Genomic DNA, 20,554 nt, shown 5'->3' with positions numbered 1-20,554 from the left:
TTATTAATTTGGTTGGTTATGGTCGGTTGTTTGAGTATGGAAAAGCACACGTGGGCTATCTGCGGGAAGGGATGCTTTCGTGGAGAGTTTGCACGAAAGCAGTACTCGTATTCATTTTACACACGAGGAACTCCAAACATGCAAACAGTCCGTTAGTCAATGTTCGAACCCAGAACGAATTAGTCTTTAATCCCGCGGCTACTGGTTATTAAATTGGAGCTTTTATTTATCCCTCAACTTTTGTCTTTCATTTTGCCTAATTTTTAATTATTGAAGAACAGAGCCTAGATCTTCCATTTCTGAGATCTATAAAGCAGTAAAATTTCTCGAAGAATTAAATGAAATCCCAGGAATAAAAACTATGAATTTGATAAACCCTAAAGAGAAGCACGAAATGCCTTGCTGTTTTCGGGGATATTATATTTATCGCACTCATTTGTTTTTCCCATCTAAATACTGTGAACTGTGCTATAACTAACAACTTTCTTTACAAAGTTTTATGAACCTGACAAGCGCGGTTTCTTACTCGCCGTTCTTTTAATTTGAAAAAAGAAAGAAAACATTACCTAGAAAGCTTGTGAACGATTTGGGTTATTTTCAAATGATTTAAATTTTGGTGAAACACTATAAGAGAGAGATGATTTTGCTGAGAACTTTATAAGGAAAATGACTCTTATTTACATCACATATAGTGAAAACTTGTCGGGATTGAATTCATTTGTGTTAAATACTAGCATCCATTTGTTTTACCTGTCGGTTTGGCTGGCATCTTTATGAAAGACTTTCTAAGAGACACTGCACTGTATTTATATTGTTCACGAGAAGAATTTTAGAAAAGGGAGCACTTTTCCCTTCCAAGAATGGATCCGTATTGCAAGTCTGACAGTTCCAAAGATTTAGCCTCTTGATCACTATGAGGCAGAGCAAATTGACTGACCATAATATTTTAATTCTTTAATGCACATATACAGGCACTCATGCACATACATATGCACACATTATCACTACTTGCATAATCTTTGTTGTTATATCAATAATATCTTTTACAATTTTTGCTTAATTTTCCTTTATAACTTCATTTTATATTAATTTATCTTGCACTGTATACTACAGTATTAGAATTTAGTAAGTACGTTTTTTCAATGAGAAATTAGTTAAAAGACGACTAAGAAAATTAATTATGGCTTACACATATGCAACTACTGAAGAAAGAGCACCATATGCTTAGCGTTTTTGCCCGCATTATTTTATCGTTATTCTAGTGCAATGGTATTGTGAAAGTGTAAAAAGACGCTGTATTCAAGTCAAATATTTACAATGCCGTAGAGAAATTTTCGATATTTACGTCATCGGCAGGCCATCACCTGTACGTATGAACTTATATCAATCAGTTCTGACTTACATGAATCAACCCATTATACATATTATTAACACTAGAAGTCAAGCAAAAGAATATTCATAAAGTATTTGTGAAGTATATTTTATGAACGTTAATGATAAGGATGATAGCTATTTATACGCATTTTATGCTTAGCTATAACAAAATTTTGCTATATTCTCGTGTCACCTCCGAATTGTCCTAGCTATGTACAAAATATTTTATAATGCATATATTGAGAAACCTCCATGTATAAAAGTTTGTGTAAGGGTTATTTGTATTATTTTAGTATTAATTCTAAATGTTTCATGAATAGTAAAAGATCTAATTCTTACAATATTTAGTCAAAATAAAGCGAAATAAACATAACTCTGGGGTCTTCACATATGCTCATTACGTTTACTTCTTGGAAGTGTCAAACGTTTTCTAATTCCTGTCTTAGAGCATACATTATCACCCTATAGGCCAGATTCATCGCTTTTAATGTTTATTTCATTAGATTATCGCAAAGCATGCTAGGGTTATCTATATAAAAGAGAAGATGCCTTCATGAAAAACTAAGGGAAACTAGCTCGTAGTCACGTTAAATAACGGGAAAACCATCGAAAGACAGTTCACCGAAAATTCTGTTTTGAAAGAAATGTATTTTGAAGCTCTTGTTTGTGATAATAGAAATTAGAATAACTCCTCAAGCTGAGCATTTATATTAAATCACTTTAGCTGTCTTTTTGAACGTCTAAACTTTCATATATGGGTAACTTTACTGGTAAAGAGACTGCTATATGACCAATGGGTTTGGAATGCTTTCGAGCAAGTATCTAGTCATTTGAAGAGGAAAGGACACTGTTATATATCTTTTAAATCTTTGGTAGTCATACATACAAAATGGCAATTTAAGGTCCTTACGTCGTCAGAATTGACTGCTCGAACGAGCAATATTCTTAATCTTTAATATCATATTTAGAATGCAAGAGGAAGAACTTATGAAAAATCAAAGTCAAAAAATGTTTAAATTTTCCTCTCTTCTCTTCCCTAATTAAAATTCTCTGCTGATTACGAAGAAATGTAGAGGGAAAATGTTTGCTTCAATATGTTGCAAACTATTATACAGACTGTCAGTCAAAAACCTTTGTATCCGCTCTCATGAACCCTTAGAAATAATATAATGTAAAGAACTTAGGTGGCTAATTGTTCGGATATATTCCCCAATGTTGGACACACAAATTAATGAGCCTTAAAAAGTCTGCTGCGGCATTCTTTCCATAATAAAATAACTTAATTCCATTGTATTTCCTTAAAATACAGCTTCCCAAATATTTCTCCTTCTTCGGCTTGTTTTCATAGATGTTTTTTCTCAATGTTCTTTGGAGTTTATTTTGCAATCCGCACCGTTGCAATGATACTATATTAGATGCCCTTTGAAAATGAATGCACATAAACGAATCACGAATTAAATCTAATCATGCAATCTGGAAGATTAGAAATTTCTCATAGCATTTATACTACTAAACCTGAAAAATATGCACAGATTCCTGCGACGCCACGCGTAGTAATATATGAAGAAGAAATGTACTGCTTTAGCGAAAGGGATATGACTGTAATTATAAACATGGAATGTTTTTAAATTTAAGATCATTACTTTATAACCCCGGAATAGATAACAATAGTGAATACATTTAACTTGGAACAGCATGAGTGAAGGACCTAATAACATGATTTGGTATGATTCTTGTAAAGATTCGACTATAATATTTGCATAATCAACTAAATTTTTCAAAAATATTGTCGCATAGATGAAGGGATCGTACAAATGAACTCAAGTCTAAACTCAAGACTTTTTATTATCTCGAACTGAATGAAGAACTACTTATATACAGCTGGTGAACATGCTGGAACATTCCAGACTCAAAATGTTCTGGAAGAATAAGGAGGAAATTTACATGAAAACCAATTATCAGGAATCTTAAAGTTGATGGGTTTCGAATCCGGGACCTTCGGGTTTCAAGGTCCTGCGTCTTCTCCGCTAAACTATGAGGAGCTCGGTCGAAAAGAGCAATTTTCGCTACATTTCCCACTTCTTAGGAAGAAGCAGTATCCCGCTGCGATCTCGTCTGGCTTCTTGTAACAGGTTTCCTAGAAATATTGGGCTTTCTTTCATCGTCTAGTTGTACTTTTGGATCAAAATAGGGCTTTAATCTCAATACGTGAACAATGTCTTTTGAATTCCGTCGTTTCCTATTTTGTTCCATACTTTCTACTTCGTACGTCACGTCAGAGAGCTGTCGTGTTATTCGATACGGTCTGAAGTAAAGTCTTAAAAGCTTTTCCGATAACCCAACCTTTCGTACTGGAGTGAAGACCCAGACTAAGTCTCCGATGTTGTAAGTTGACAGGATGACTCTCGTTATATCAGCGCTTGTCTGTGGTTTGCGCTTTAAGAATATGGAGTTTTGCAAGCTGTTTAGCTTCTTCCGCTCTAGTGATCAGATGTTGCGCATAACTATCGTCGGAATCTTCGATACTGTATGGAAAAATTACGTCGAGAGGAGTCTGGATATCTCTGCCATAAATGAGAAAGAATGGGCTGAATCCTGTTGTGTCTTGTTTGGCTGAATTATAGGCATAGGTTACAAATGGTAGAATAGTATCCCAATTTTTCTGTTCAACGTCTACGTACATGGGCAACATGTCTGCTAGTGTCTTATTGAATCTTTCAGTTAAGCCATTGGTCTGAGGGTGGTAAGCAGTCGTCAGAAGATTAGACGTTTTGCACAGATGAATTACTTCTTTAACAGCTTTGGGTAGGGAGTTGCGTCCCCGGTCACTTATCATTTCTTTAGGGGCACCATGCTTCAGTACAATTTCTTCAACTATAAATTTGGCAATTTCGGTGCCCTCAGCTGTCGGTATTGCCTTTGTGACTGTGAATCTGGTAATGTAATCTGTGAAAACTATAATCCACTGGTTCCCATTTCGAGTAACAGGAAAGCGTCCAAGTAGATCTATTCCAGTTTTGGTAAACGGTGTGTCAGGGGGTTATATTGGATGAAGCAATTTTCGCTACAATATTTAGGTAACCAAATTCTCCAAATATATTTTTATTCCCACTTAGTTTTCAATATTCCTTACTGCCCTTTGAACAAAAAGTGCACACTTAGTTCTCGATGTCCATGCTGGGAAACTGTACTTTCAAGCATTATTCGGGAAGGTTAATATAGAGGTGTAGGGGATTCCTTTAGGTATTGTAATAACATGAGCAGGGAACACTGCATAAAAAGTCAAAAGGAAATGCATATTCCAATCTCAGTAAATTTAATTTTTAAGCAAACAATGATAGTAATGCAGAAAAATAATGTTTTGTTAGGTATAAGGTATAAAAAATGTGCTCATTTTAATGAAATCATTATTGATGCTGTATTTTTAACACTTAGATGTTTAATTCTGGTCAATCTTCTTAATGCAGACCTAGATTTTAATTCACCCATCTAAAGTAAAAGTTTAATAAATTTAGTTTAATAAATAGGAAAACGAAAAAAAATTACCTTTTTTAGCATTTCTTCTGCCTTCTCCACATCAAAATTTCGAGCTGTAAATTTGAAAAAATAAGCGTATTTAATCACTGTTTTCAGATGAAAGTTGCACTGTTTTCAGTGAAACATTAAAGTCATCTCTCATAAGAATTAAACTGCAAAACTAAAGAAACAGAAATCAAACTGAAAAACTTAGTTAAGGGGGGGGGATAATTAGAAGAAACAAGGGTGTAAAAGAATTAGTTCCATTGGATTTAAGTTTATAGCACATGAACATAAAATAACTGGTTAAAAACTTAAATGCTACTTTTTAACCGTTTTGGAGTTTATTCCATGAATTCGCTGTTATGTTTTCTCTCAAAAACCATATACCAGAATCAAAATCATTAAAATTTTAAAATTCGTCTTACTTTTACTATCGAAATTCCCCTTACTTCGACTACCAAAATTAGACTACAATATTAGTCTTCTTGTAAAAATATCACTTCCATATATTTTGTGGCAAAAAGTGTTTTAATAATCTGCATTACATATCTGTCGAATTTTTCCTTTTCTTGTATTTCCTTTGAAAATTTTTCCTTTGCATGCAAAAATAAGAACTGCTACAGCTGATCACATGTTTTTTAAATGTAATCAACAGTAACAGGAGCATTATTTCTAAGCAAACTGTTAGTAACCAAGCAATTATTTTTTTTTAAATCTTTTCTTCCTTAATATTTATAACAAAAATTTGTTAAAAACTGAATTATACCCGTAGTTCCCAACGCATTAATTCGTAAAGCCGATAAATTGCTATTTTGAACACTGCTGCAGTTCAATATGGTTTTAGTTAATTCTGAACTCGTAAGATGGTGAAATTTTTGCCAGTACTTATCGATTATAGTAGGGCATATTTTCTAAGGGGTAACTTTTTGGCGCCAAGAATTTTGGAGGGGGGAACAAAATATCTGCAGTGACATTTTGGTAACCTTATCAAACTCTTGAATTGCATTATTAGGATTACATCAAAGCACACGAAGGCAATCATATTAAGGGAATTGATGCTTTTGTGGAGGACATTCTAAGAGAACGCAGAAGGGAAACTACTGTAACTCCCATGCTTCTAGCTCCATCCAAAAGTTTCATGACTTCTTTAGCATTTTGCACCTTTTTTAATTAGAAATCGATCTAAGCGTATTAAAAAATCTGGTATTAATCTCTACCACCATTTACAGAGCGAGAGATTTGACATCGGGGTTAATGGAGGAAAGAAACGTTTTGTATCCTATGACTATTTTATGACTGCAGAAGTAAAGCACTTTATTATTGTTTCCGCATATTTAATGACACTAAGCAATTTGATAAACAGTGAGGTATAATTGTAATAATGAGACGTTAAATTCTTACTGAAGATTTAAGGTTGCACATAGATTAGAATATTAATACATTCTGCTGATAACCTGTGTACATAGGCTATCTCCCTTTAGGAAAAATATAAGTTGATTTCATTTGCAACACCTCAGTACTTATAGACATTATAAATCCGACTTACTTTCACAGTTTTATTATTATGCTTGAGAAAGTTGATATAGGTAAGAGCTCAGGATACTACGAAAGCCCGAATGCTCATGGTTCTATTAAAATGGGCGTTGTCTTACTACATGAAGTAAGACATTTTAATGGATAGAAATACGTAATAAAGATATTTAGGTAACAGATTCCATTCATAAAAATACAACATAAATCTGTACTAACACTACTATACTCAAAACTGTTTTGAATGATCTGAAAAACTTGTTCGATATTATAAATCGATAAAACAACTTACCTATTAACCATTTTCTAAGATACAAGTCATTTTCATTTTTTTCAGGCTCAAGGATGTTTGAGACTCTTTCTCGAAGCTAACAAAATAAAGGATTTTTTATTATCTGTAACACAGCAATCCATCAAAAAGATAATATGATTAACACTTTTTTAACACAAATATATTACTTTGTACAAAATGCTGCTCAATTTAAAATGAAAAATTAATAGAAACTGGTTCAGATAAATGGCTTAAATTAATAGCAAATAACAGTAATTAGCTCATAGTTAAGTAAAAATAGCTTTGATTTTAAAAGACTACTAGTAAATTGCGCTGGTGTTTATAAAATACGATAGGAGCTTCTTGAAAATCCACGATCATAAGAAAGATATTCATCTATAAAGTACTGTGCTATACATATACCATTCGAAATTTCTGCTAAAATTCTTTTACTCAGTCATATGTTTGAGTTTAATTTTAATTCGAAGAGAAACACATCGGGCCGCTCAGACGGGAAAACGGTTAGTGATGCCGACTGCGGTGACGAAGGGCCGTGTTTGAATCCCGGAGCAGGCATGGATGCAATTTGTCGGTCTATTTTATACTGGAAGGCAACAGTGTCCCACCTATTAGGTGCCCCAAAGTAAAAAGACCACCGCTTCTGGCCTCTTCTGGCCAATGCCTCTAAACGGCTAGAGCGTAAGTACATAAAGGTTATGTGCATAAGGGAAAGGATGGCTTCGTGAAGTACTTTCTAAGGGAAACTGGCTCTTAATAACATTACGCATGGGAAAAACCACGAAAATGGTCATGCACCCAGCCCATGCGTCTGGAATCGAACCCAAGTTGAACTACCAGTGTTCAATGACTTTACCGTTTGACCGCTGATGGGTCTACTATCTGCCTAAAATCAGATACTTTTTAAAAGAAACTAGCTTATATTTGCTTTACCTAATAAGAAAAGCATGGAAACGCTCGCGCAACCAGCCCGTTCGCTAGGATTTGAATCCGGGTCGAACTATCAGTGTCCAGCCATTTTACCTTTCGGCTGCTGCTGCTGGGCCAAAGAACGTGAAGGATTAAAAATCAATTCTCATGCTAAATTAATATTCAAATTATATAATACATCTGCACTGAAATGTTTGCTATTAATATTTTACTGATTTATGGCACCATATTTGGATACACATACATAGCATTAATGCCTTTACTTAAGTTAAATCAGGCAATCAAATTAAAATTTAATTACCGTTTTTGTACTATAAATTCCTACACGAAGCCTAAAGATGTCTCCTTTTACACAACAATTGTAATAAAATAAATAATTGAGAAGGTAAAGTTAGGTTAAAAAAACTTCGTTTTATAATCATGCCTCGTATAAGAAATAGTACTACTTACCAGTGGGTATCAGCTTCTGTATCGCGGAGGGCTAATTGTACACACTGTCTTTAAAGTCATGGGCTTAATAAGTGGTGAACTTCATTAACTACAACGAGTCGTAGTTTTATAGACTTGATTATTAAGGTCGTCTTCTGTTCATCATAGCAATGCCTTACCGTTTTTTATATTGCTAGAAATTTGTATTTGTTTCTATATTACTGTTTTAAATGATTAAAATAAGCATAATGCTATGCATTAGTTAACATAGATATTATGGTGTCTAATAACGGTAATTTATTGGTGGTTCTATTTCCGCATTATAAATACATCCTGAAAGACCTGATGACCAAACCGGAATTCCGTATTTTGAAAAATTCTGCATTTTCTCCTCTCCAAAGCTCGATGCTTTAATTCGGAGCTTCGTCATGTTTTGGTGCGTAAAATGATTTAATTTTATTATGAAATATTCTGTAATGGGCTGATTTGGGCAGCACAGTTATCCGCAATTTCCTTATTCACTTCCTTATTGCTTAAAAAGAGAGTAATTTCCATATTTGGTAATATCTGTGTAGTTCTAACCTGTTTGAAACTCGCTGGTGTTTAATTTCTGTGTTTTTTTTTGATTTCCTCCAGAGTGACAATAACAATGGGACAACTGTACTTTTATAACTTTTATAATTAACAATTTCTGACAGTAACCGTTTAAAATATTTCTTTGACTCCTAGAATTTGCTTACATTTTAGAAATTACATCTGTTGATTCCTGTGCCGTGAATATTAGGGCATTTCCTTTAAATATGCAATGTTCAATAACATGGTTTATTTCTTCCAGGATTATCCAAAAATGTTTGCTCACTAGCTTAAAATATATGTCTGCAAGTACAAGCCTATTAACTTTACTTTGATCAAACAGTATCCCCTTTTGTGTCTACATCCATTTCGGAATCGCTTCGAAGACCAAACGCAGAAAGCAAATCTGAATAATTACTTTTATTACATAAAGGAACATTCTCAGTGTCAACATTAATGCAATAACTCCCGAGCAAATATTTCTTGAGAATATCATCTTTCCAAAGATTCAGAAACAGTAAAAAATGCATTTTTATTTTCCTTCGCGGGTATTAAAAGTGTACCTTCAAAAATTACGCTTAACAAAGCATAAAATGCAGCCATATGTTTACTGCTGCGTATCGTGAATAAATAAAGATAGTTTTCATGAAATTATTTGGATTTCAGTACTGAAAAGGAAGAAAGCAGAAAAATAATATCGATAATAACTCTGACAGTTGCATAATCTAGAAATGCAGAATAACATGTACATATTGAATGAGATTAGAACTGAAAACACGAGATGTACTTCGACTGGCAAAATAATGAACCAAAACAGACGGAATATTCCATGACATGTTAATAATGAACATAGCTAGAAACTTTATTCCAGGAGTAACTGACAGATTTTATGCCTTCCTGAATGGTATTTTTTTCCACTTGATTATACTTTTCCCTATATTTTACCCCTTTTGGAGGGAGAGGAACACGTTTCTCAATTTTTCTGTATCTAAAGCCTATCTTGTTAGTTTTAACACGATTATTTTGGTTTTGGTTTATTTTATTATGATTTAATAAGGGCCTCACAAGCACTCGAGGCCTGTCTGCCTAAGGGAAGAGATGTCTTCGTGGAGGACTTTCCAAAGAAAACTGGCTCGTATACATGTTACACATGGGGGGGGGGAACGAAAACGCCCATGCAGCCAGCCCATTCGCAGGATTCGAACCTCGGACCGAACTACCAGTGTGAACTGCCACTCGCCCGCTAGCCCACGGTTTTTACGAGGTGTATTTTTCAAATAAACCAATTACATTATGGCAATAAAAAAGCGTAAAAACAGAATAGGCGAAAAGGTACCGCAACTTATAAAATACTTTTTATTTTAAATTCAGTGTGAAAACTTTTCTCCAGTCAGGTTAAATTAATAACGCAAAGCACTGAAGAGATATCTGCCTAAGAAAGGTCTGCCTTCGTGGAGGCTTCTGTAAGGAAAACTAGCTCATATTCAGGCTGCACATGGAGAAAACCAAATAGCCCGTTTGCAAGGATTTCAAATTAGGTGGAATTTTTAGCGTTTAGCTATCTCTTCTGCTCGATCGTCACTATATTGGCAAATTTCTGCATGTTTAAAAATATTCATATAATTAACTTTTATAAATAAGTATTAATATTTACAATGTTCTATTGACGATGACTATATGTTATTTAAGTCATAAAAGAACAGTCATTCAAAATAATCATTCAAATTAAATAATGTTTTCCCATTGATCTCATTTTTATTAGTTATTTAAAAAGTACATGATATGCATGATTTTCAAATAAATGGAATTTCTTAACTTTAAAAAAAAATTTTTAATACAGAAAATACGAATCTTAAAAGACAACAAACAGAGAAATCTTAACAAAAGGGGAAAAATTAAATGCTGCTTTAAGTTTCAGATCACCTTGTACCGTATTCATATTTATTCGGTTCTAAAAATGTATTATTTTAAAATCAAGTACTTTGAAGAGCTCAGAATACGTATATCTGTAACTGAATAGCTGGATAAATCACAAATTTCAAGCAAAATATTTGTATTAAATTCAGTAAACTCTGTACCTTAGATTGATGTGGTTTTAAAGGAACCTTTATAAATTTTGAAGAAAAGCACAGTACAGAAATGAATTTCCTCTTCAAGATGCAAAATTACTTAATTATTAATTTCAAGTGGCTTTGTAACGATTTATTTTCGACTGAAACTTGAAGCCAAAACCATCTATCATCGAATCTGATATGAAAACGGTAGCAAGTGTCGCATAATTTCAGTTTAATCATATGTAATTTGACCTTAACTGACTGATTTAATAAGGGCTTCACAAATTTTGCCTTTGTGAGCTTCTAGGAAAAATTAACTAAGGGAACTAACTAGGAAAAATTAACTTAATTAATCTTAACTAATGTGATAGCGGAATTTTAATAATCTTCCAAAGTAGTTAACGTTAATTGCGCTAACTTGAGGTCATATCTAAGCGAATAACTCTTCCTGCTACCTCTCTGTTACCTTCCTCCATTTCATTTTTACAACAGACATGGCCAAACTGTGGCTTACGAGCTGAATGAGGCTTTTTTCGGCGCCTTAAATGCGGTTCGCTTGTAGCTAAAGCAGTTTCATTTTTGAAAATACATCTACAGTTTTAAACAGAACTACGTTATTTACCATAAGTCCAATTATACATTATTTTCTTTAAATGTGAACTGCACCTCAGTTCATTTTGGGACATTACGTTTTCGTTTGTATACGATAATTGTATAATTTAATATTTAATATTTTTTTTTTTAAATTTTCCGATTTTTAGCCATAAATTATGGTAAGCAAGAAAGTTTTCATTTTAGTTAAATATTTAACTAATCTTTATTACGCGAGTTAAAAATGAAGAAAAATCACTGACTATGCTTTTCAAATTAGCGCCTCAAACGCCTCTCAAATGAAAAGCTTTTCATGCTATTTTACTCGGAAAGATCTTTACGATACCTTCTTTTGATTTCAGTTTACATCTCCTAATACCAATCCACAATTATAAACGGGTGGAAGGGAAGGAAAAAAAAAAAGAAAACGCTTGACTTTCTGTTTAAAAAAGAATAATCAGTCGCATTGTACAACAATTTCAAATCTGTATATGGTAGGAACAAACGTTTTTCAAAATAAGGGAAATGCAATAAAAGTTCTTATTTACAAATAGCCACATTTATTAAACGAGAAATTCTTATCAATTTAATTCAGTCGTTTCTATTCATGCAAATTCAATTTTATTATTTTAAAAATGATATAAATACGGCACTACGGCTCTTGGAAAACCTAGCTGCGGGTTTCAAAATTCCTGAATGTTAAAATGCTGCTCCTCGTGTCACGAAGTTTGGCTACTCCCGCTATATACTGCTCCCTCACGACAGATGAACGACCTCCTGTTATATAATTTCAATTCTGATTAGATTTTAGTGCGTAAATATTGAAAACATTTTTTAAAAATAGTTCAATATCTTTGTATTACTACTCTGAATTATAGTTTTAGCTACATAAGATGTGAAAGTCCTCAGTAAAGCGATAAAACAACTAGAGGCCAAAATTCTTCGACTACCCATGAAACTTATTTTGTTACTTCGATAATTTAATTCACAATAACATTTTATGACCACAAAACCATATCGGTAGCCTATATGCTATAGTGTATGAAACATCTTTGAAGAATGCAAATTCCAATCCTGACAAACAAAATAAACAATTAGTGTCTCCAGCAACATCAAACAGAATACAGTCTTTGTAACAACATTTTTCTTTCAGTCTTGCATAATGATGTTAAGAGTCTGAGCACAAATAAATAATGTAACCCACAGGATGGATCTGAACAAATGGGAAAAATTTTAGAGGGTGATAGAAGGCAGCACTACAAGCAATATCCATCATAGAATGTATGGGTGGAATACAAACGGTGAGCCGCTAGGTAATATTGTAAGTAAATGGTATAAAAATGGTCGGTCTTCGCATCCAATGGCATTTTCTACCGTAGATTGCCAAGAGGATTGCTGGTTATACAAACCAGGAAATTTTCAGGGAGATGGATTGATCGAGGTGGTCGCATAGCTTGGCCATCAGGATCACCGGATCTCTCATGTTTGGACTTTTTCCTGTGGGGCCATATGAAAAGCCTAATCTACGAGTGCTCCATTGAGACCAATATGGATCTAGTCGCTAGGATCACCGTTGTTGCAGGCGATATATTCGGAAAATGCGAGGTGTCTTCGAAAATATGCGTCAATCCTTATCCTGCCTAAAAATCACTGCTATTACTGCTACACCAACTACAAAATGACTTAACTTTAAGAAGCAGAAGCATGCTCAGTAACCAACATTCGTTCTGCATTTCGCCAGTACCGCACGGTGACGTGATTCCTGTACCACAGCCACCCATTAACATTCCTTTAGCTGATGAAAAAAGCGTGCTATCTTGTAAACTTGAAACTGACACTGACATGGATTACATTCCATCACAGAAACATTCAAAGCCTCATACGATTACAGAAGCACAGTTGAATAATCTTGTGTGTCATTTGGGGTTAAGTATAACGTCGAATTGCTAGGATCAAGGCTTCAAGAGTAAAATCTGTTGGCTAACGATGCAGCCTTTTCCATATATCGTGTCAGACCTAAAGACTTTTTTATGAAAACGATGATTAAATATGCTTTTGCATCGACATTTTAATTTAGATCTATGTCATAACCAGAAGAATGGTTTTTGCTTTATTGAAAGAAAGATTAGTATGAAAGTAAAAAAAAAAAAAACTTGGTAATAACTTTTAAAGAAGTTCTCAGCTTGATGCATAGCTCAAAGAAGAACTGATTACTTTTCTACTTCTATGATGAAATTTCATAATAATTTCTAATCTTCATGAATGAGAGTTTTTACAAACTGAGGACCCGAGTCCTAAGAATCCTTCAGAAACACCCCCAATAACGCCTTGGTCCCCCTTCAGCTTGAAATCAAAAACTAAAAAAGTTGAGCGTTACCCTCGAAATGTATATTTGCTTCAAAACAATCAGATTAAGTTTTAAAAAGAATCAAATTAAGTTTAATATTTTAAACATTTATTCCTCAAAAACGTTCAAATCATTTATGAGGAATATTAACTCATGCTGATGTAATGGTTGTTTTAATGGCTACGTCCATATTGGATGGTCATTCTCCTAAGCTTCGAAGTGATATTTCCACTTCGTCCCATAAATTTGAAGCTTGACGGCAGAGAACTGAGCTGCCCATGGAAACAAATTGAACTCCAAACCATGCACTATTGATCTCAAAAGGTTTCATTCATGATTTGCTGAGTTATGAGCAATGATTCGCCAAGTCATAATCTTGCAGTCCTGAAGAGGTAATTTCACTCGCATGGTTATCAGCGATTTTTGAGTAAAAAAATAATCTTTTAATATTTTTATTATGTTGTTTCCTTGATTATGTGTCTGTGGTATTTGCTTGTTATGAGAAGAACGCTGTATGAGTTATTACAGGAATGCCACATAAAAGCAATAACTACGATATTCAATATCCATTCCGCGAAATCCTCCTTTAATAAACTACTGATTATTTTATTTTGCAAGCTCCTTAATTGTTTTCACTACATAACACTAATCATCTTATTTCATAGTTCAAAACTACTTTCAACAATTAAGATTCTTTATTCAAGCATGACCAAGAGATAATGAAATTTGGTGTACATCAGTTACCAGTCTTCCAAGGGATTAAGTTATTACGTAACTCACTTGTTGAATTTTTTCCCTCTCTTCGCCACATATAATGATTCCATTTGTATCTTTAATGTCTTCATCTGGTGTAATTATTCCATTGATTCCGTTCATCTTTTCCATAATGTATCAGAATCAAGAAGCAACAGAGGATTCTAAGAGTCCTAAAATTAAGATATTAAATAAGATTACACAGTAAAATAAAATAAGGACTTTGTTTACTACTTAACATAAATACAAAAAATAAGAAATTTAAATAGGAGATGGAAAAATATTTAATCCCTTTTAATGTTCGATTCCGTCAGTATGGCAGACAAAGATACTGCTCTCCATTTCCCTTGCCGTGATATCACCCGTATATCAGAAGTTCAGTACCGAAATGTGCAAAATTTAGCTTGGGGTATAGTGTGCTCATCAAACATAAGTAAGATTTATTTCCTTAAGTATTGATTTTAACATGTCCTTCCAATCAGAAAATGTTTCAAAATAAAGAATTTCAGGAAAACAGTTTCAGTAGAATGGTTTTGTAAATATAAAATATAATTTTTAATAAACTTTATTGAGATTCAGTTAGCTAAAGGGGCAATATGTTTTAATAAGTTGAATACAGAATACTATACCTTTATGGCCCGAATTCTCGAAAGCATTAGAGAAATTTGTTGAGTTAGATCACATTTCGTAGCATAAAAGATTTTTTTAACCATCAGTTAGATTTAAGCATAAACTACAAAACAAATGCTGTTTGTTTTGTAGGTTTATGGTCCCGTATTCGGTAAAGCACCACTAGCTATTTACTGTAACAGATGCCCCTCGTGCAATTATTAATTATTTACATCTCCGTAAATTTTTCGCATGAAAGCAGGAAAATTTTTCATTTAAACTACTGAACATAATGAGAATATTATTAAATAGGCCTTAGGATCTACAGAAACTATATAAGAAGTGAAATCGCACATAGAAAGCCCTCTTTCTCCTAGTGTTGAGGTTGTTTCCATAAACAATTTCCAACCTTGTTTTATGAAGCTACGGAACGCTAGGATAAAGCGTTATATCAATAACAGTTTGCAATAATGTTTTTCAAAAACCCTTTGTATTACATACCCGGTAAAATTTCTGAACAAATTACATCTGTTAGGGAAACTGAATAGCAACATTACGTTTGTAATATTAATTTCTTGCCTCGGTTGTTCCCTCTCAGATATGATCGTAAATTTAGCATACCACTCGGATGCTCACCTCAACGGAGATTGAAGTTTGTTGATAATTATATAACATAAGCTTAAGCCGGCCCTCAATTTTGAAAGCTGTTAATTTCATTGAAATTCTTTGTTGAAATGGCATAAAAATTCGAAGATATCTATGTATATATGGTTTATATACAGAAATATGTAACAAAGGCAGCCGGTGTTACTTTGGAAGAGAACACGAGAAGTTCATTCACGGTGTGACCTAAACTCCATTATAGAGAAAGAGATAAAGAACATTTGCATATGTAAAGTTCATTTTATTTATACTCGTTGTATGATAATGCATAGTTTAAGAAATAGGTGAGCAGTTCAAAGAAACAGACCTTCAAACCTGAACACGGCTTATGCTGAAGTCTAGAATAGTATGGATTGATATCTGCACTAAATTTTTTCTGTACTTTCAAAGTTCTTAATCTATCTTTTGCTAACTACCATTGAGTTATTAGTTGGTCAACCGCGAAACGAAACCTGCCCTTTCAAGAATCTGAAGTCGGCATAAGATTTATTTTGCAATGTTTCATTATTTTATTTCATCTAAATATATTAATCTAAGGTAGATTCATCTAATGAAATATAAATTTAATATAAATACTTGAATTATTAAATGTAATTAGTACTAAAAATACGTGCTAAATTATTGTTAAAATAAATAATATTTTTATATAATATTTTAAAATAATATTTTTATATAATGTTGTTAATATAATATTTTTAATATAATATACATATTTTTAATATAATTTTTTATTAAAATATACCAAAATATTTAAAAATGAAACTAATCTATAAAGTAAGTTATCAAGTTATGCAATTTATATATTTTAAAAAATCATATTTTCGAAATCAATGCAAATCACATGTTAGCAATTAATTTACAGCTGAAATATGACTTTATTTATTATTTTTGAAGTAAGGACGAATTTATTTGAATTAATATGCTGACATAATATGAAACATTTTTACCGCATACAGAGCACAAAGTACAATTTTCGCGAAGATAGGATTAATGCGTGAAGATGTACTCACGATTATAAATGGGGCGATTTTAAGAATTCCGAGAAAACGCCCAATGTTAAAAGACGTTGCATATCCATGTGTATTTAACGGCTGTCCAAAATATCTGATGGAAAATTAATGGAAAAAGAGAAAGAAATATTAACATTTTAAATGGAAAACGACAAAATTAATGACTTTGATAAATTGCTAATAAATGTTGACATCAAACTTAGAGAATCTGTGAACAAAAATACGAAATTCATTACCTATAAAAGTTCTGATGAATTGTTTGTTACGTTTTTGTCCATCTCCATGCATTTAAAAATGCTTGGTTTAATCCTAGTATACGGTACACTCGGGATTTGGCGATATTGACATTACAAATGTTTTAGGAAGCCCGATAAATATTTTTTTTTTTTTTTTTTTGTAAATATAATCGTGAACATTGTTTGTAATTCTATTCAGTTGAAATAATTCTTCTATGCCATTTAAAAAAGATTCTATTAAATTATCAGAAGCACCATCGAAAGGTTTAATGCCATTGTATAAACCGCTGAAAATTTAGATTGAATTGCTGTTCGAGAGATTGACATTCCATGTACATATTACTTACTGGATGATTATATAAACGAAAATCTGAGGTCGAGGCTTACGCGCTTTGGCTAGCTGCCAAATTCGAACAAGTTAGTTAACAGCGCAATAATTTCAGACTCCATTTTAATTGTATTTTCAGAAAAATTTTCTTCACGGTTTTGTAACTCACCGTCGGAAATAAATACTGGAGAGCTTCAATACAGCAAGAGAACGATGGAAAAGAATGATGGCATATAATGATGGCAGTTTATTTTGAATTGAGGAGAAATTATGGTGGTAATGCCGAATTTCTGCTTATTTTGTTTGTGAACATCTGCTCTACAATGCAATGTGCTAAAATCGTCCTACAGTGAAATTAGTACTCTGTTTTGGTGTTTTATGTTTCTGGTGATTAAACTTACATGGTGGTGTTCTCCAATCTTCAGTGATCTAGCGGTGCAATATTTGGATACACGGATTCGGTTATAAAAGTCCTAAGTATATCACACTCATATTAAACGAACAGGTTGGTTTTCAGACTTTCAGCATATGATCGAGAAAATAGTGTTAAAGAAACATTAGGATTACTATGAAATATTGTAATCTATAATTATGCGATATTTAAGTGTGTAATATTAAAAACAATAAATATATTTTTATTCATTGCAAATTGCAGTTTTATTAATTGTCGTTTGGTACCTTTCTTCCAAACACTATGTAATTCGCGTTTTTTAAATATTGCTGTTATGCATGGCTATTGGATTATCTCAATAAATAAATGTTGGAAATTAGGTTTTATTCTTTATTAAATTTAAGTATATTCTATTTTCTTCGCTTACATTTTATGTGCATGTGATAACAAAGAAATTGATAATAAAACAAAAAGTTTCATTGTGTGCTATTTAACGAAGAGCTTACGTTAACGTACTTAGCTTACTATAGTGTACTATCGTGTACTATATTATTTAAATTATTTCTGTACAGTATCAAAAGAAATGTTGATTATAAAAAGTGCATGAAATGATCATTGTAAGCTACCACTATTCTAAAATGTAGAAACTAATAGTAAGTAAGTACATTTACATATGATCGAAAAAAATGATGTTAAGGAACATCAGCGTTACTAGTAAATACTACAATCCATAATTATTGCACTTTTAATTGCTTACTATTTAAAAAACAAATATTTTTTTTATTAATTGGAAATTTTAGTTCTGTTACCTTCCTTCCGCTATTTATACTTTCAAACACTACTAGTTCATATTTTTTCTTAAATAGTGCTGTCATGTATGTTGTTTGTTAGGTTATTATTTCATTTTAGATATGAATGTGGGAAGTTATTAGATTTAGATATATTTTTTATCACATTTATTAGCTACTTTATACTGTCTTTTATTTGCATATCTTGAAGATATAGAAGTTAATAGTTATACTCTTTAATATGAAACGCCAAAAAATTTATACTTGACTTCAGGTAAAATACTGATTATGTTACCTTAAGAACCCTTCCTAATTTATCATGACAGAGGCAATTTTCAATGCCTCCGAGATTTAACAGAAATAAATGTGATAATGCGGTTATCAGAAACACTCTTTTTTACCCACATATGTATCTTTACTTTTATTTATGGTGTTGGTGTTGGTGTATTTAATTATGGCAAAGCACACGAGGGCTATCTGCCTAAAGGGAGGGATGCCTTTCGTGGAGGACTTTCTAAGGGAAACTGGCTCGTATACACGTTACACATGGGGAAAACCACGAAAACGCCCATGCAGCCAGCCCGTTCGCGGGATTCGAACCTCAGACCGAACTACCAGTGTTCAGCGCCTTTACCGCTCGGCCGCTGGTGGGCCTTACTTTTATTTATGTCTAATTGAGTTTTATTTACTTAAAACCTACTATGAATGTTATATATTTATAATAACTACTTTCATAATTACTCTCACTTAAGGGAAAAAATGATGAAATCTTTCGTAACTTGGAATTTAAGTTATTTAAAAAATCTAGTTTAAAGTACTGATAGTCAAGGCTATTATAATTTATGCATATTTAGTCTAAACAGAAAAAGTTATATTATCTTCTGGTTTTCAGGAAATGATAAACTATTTAAACTTTAGATAAATACAAGGAATACAAAATTAAAAAAAAGAAGAAAAATATATTAATTATTAAGCTTATTTTTCTGCATAAATCAATATGTAGCACAAGGACATACTAACGACATTTTCACAACTGTTGCAAAACGGTGGAATTTGGCAAACATTTAGGCGTCTTTAAGACGTCGTGATATGATGCTTTCGCAAGCAAAATATCACCCGCGAAAGACGCAATAACGATGTCTATGCGACAAGAAACTCATCTGCAAAGACGTAATAAAGACATCTTTACAACGGCTGCAAAATAGTGGATGTTCGCGAACATCTGGGAGTCTTAAAGACGACATATTGCAATGTTTTTGCAAGGACATCCGCGACGAGTATGCAACGTTGTTGTGCTACTTGGATCAATTCAACTTTCGAAACTAGCCCGGCAAATTTAAGAAATTTACGCTGATTATCATTGCTTATTGCAGTATCTTAAAAAAAACTAATAAAAGCGTAAAAAATTCATATATTTTTTTTCCTACGAAACTGATCGCGGTGAAAATTCCAGCTTTTGCCGATTCGATAACAACATCCCCGGGTTTTTTCCACTGTAGCACACGCCAAATTCTCTAAAAAGATATATCCACAAAGTTGGTATTTCTCACAATGACTGTAGAAGACTAGCGTCATCACCTCGTTTTTGGTTACGGTTAATTTTTCTGGCGTAAGAAATTACCTGCTAGATTAGTAACTCGAATAAACAAAGAAACTAACTGACACTGACTGAAACCATCAGATGAGAGCAAAACGAGAATTGAACACTGTTGCGCATGGCATGAAGGATTTTTCATGCTCCTTTAATTAAAAATTGGTCATATATACATAAGGCAGATTAAAAGCCTAAATCGAATTATCGAATATCTTTAATGGTCAATCATACTGCGCAGTGCACTTCGAACACAATAACAAAGGAGCCTGAATCACCATGAAATATAGTTATACAAAATAAGAGCACATTTAAATTAATGATGGCCGATAGGTATCGTTGTCACGTATCCTTTTATGTAGAAAACCGTTTAGCATGAGCTAAACAAAAGATCTGAACAAAACAAAAACTTTACAACTTTAGATACAACTCCGGACAAAACTTTACAACAAAAAAGATCCGAAATATCTTTGAAAATATGATGATGCATATTAATGTGAAAGTAAAAAGTCACGTTCTGCCTTAAAAATACTGAGATTTAAATAATTC

General features: G+C 32.8%; 1 protein-coding gene across 8 annotated transcripts in view; it reads right to left on the bottom strand.

The window, feature by feature from the left end:
- The window catches only part of LOC118190545 (SEC14-like protein 2), a 186,482-nt gene that overhangs the window by 42,606 nt on the left and 123,322 nt on the right, over positions 1–20,554 (bottom strand). For all 8 annotated transcript variants that reach the window (XM_035361277.2, XM_085808294.1, XM_035361279.2 and 5 more), the window contains 3 exons: positions 14,417–14,562; positions 6,716–6,791; positions 4,921–4,964 (listed from right to left, as the gene is read on the bottom strand). In XM_035361277.2, coding sequence (XP_035217168.1) covers positions 4,921–4,964; positions 6,716–6,791; positions 14,417–14,521 — 225 coding nt within the window. In that variant the 5' untranslated portion in view covers positions 14,522–14,562. The remainder of the gene's footprint in view (positions 1–4,920; positions 4,965–6,715; positions 6,792–14,416; positions 14,563–20,554) is intronic.

Source organism: Stegodyphus dumicola, chromosome X1 (genome assembly GCF_044657685.1).
Source record: "Stegodyphus dumicola isolate Sdum_Otavi_A_Nest chromosome X1, ASM4465768v1".
Taxonomy (NCBI): domain Eukaryota; kingdom Metazoa; phylum Arthropoda; class Arachnida; order Araneae; family Eresidae; genus Stegodyphus; species Stegodyphus dumicola.
The sequence above is the reverse complement of the archived record's forward strand: the minus strand, read 5'-3'. Positions and strand labels throughout refer to the sequence as shown.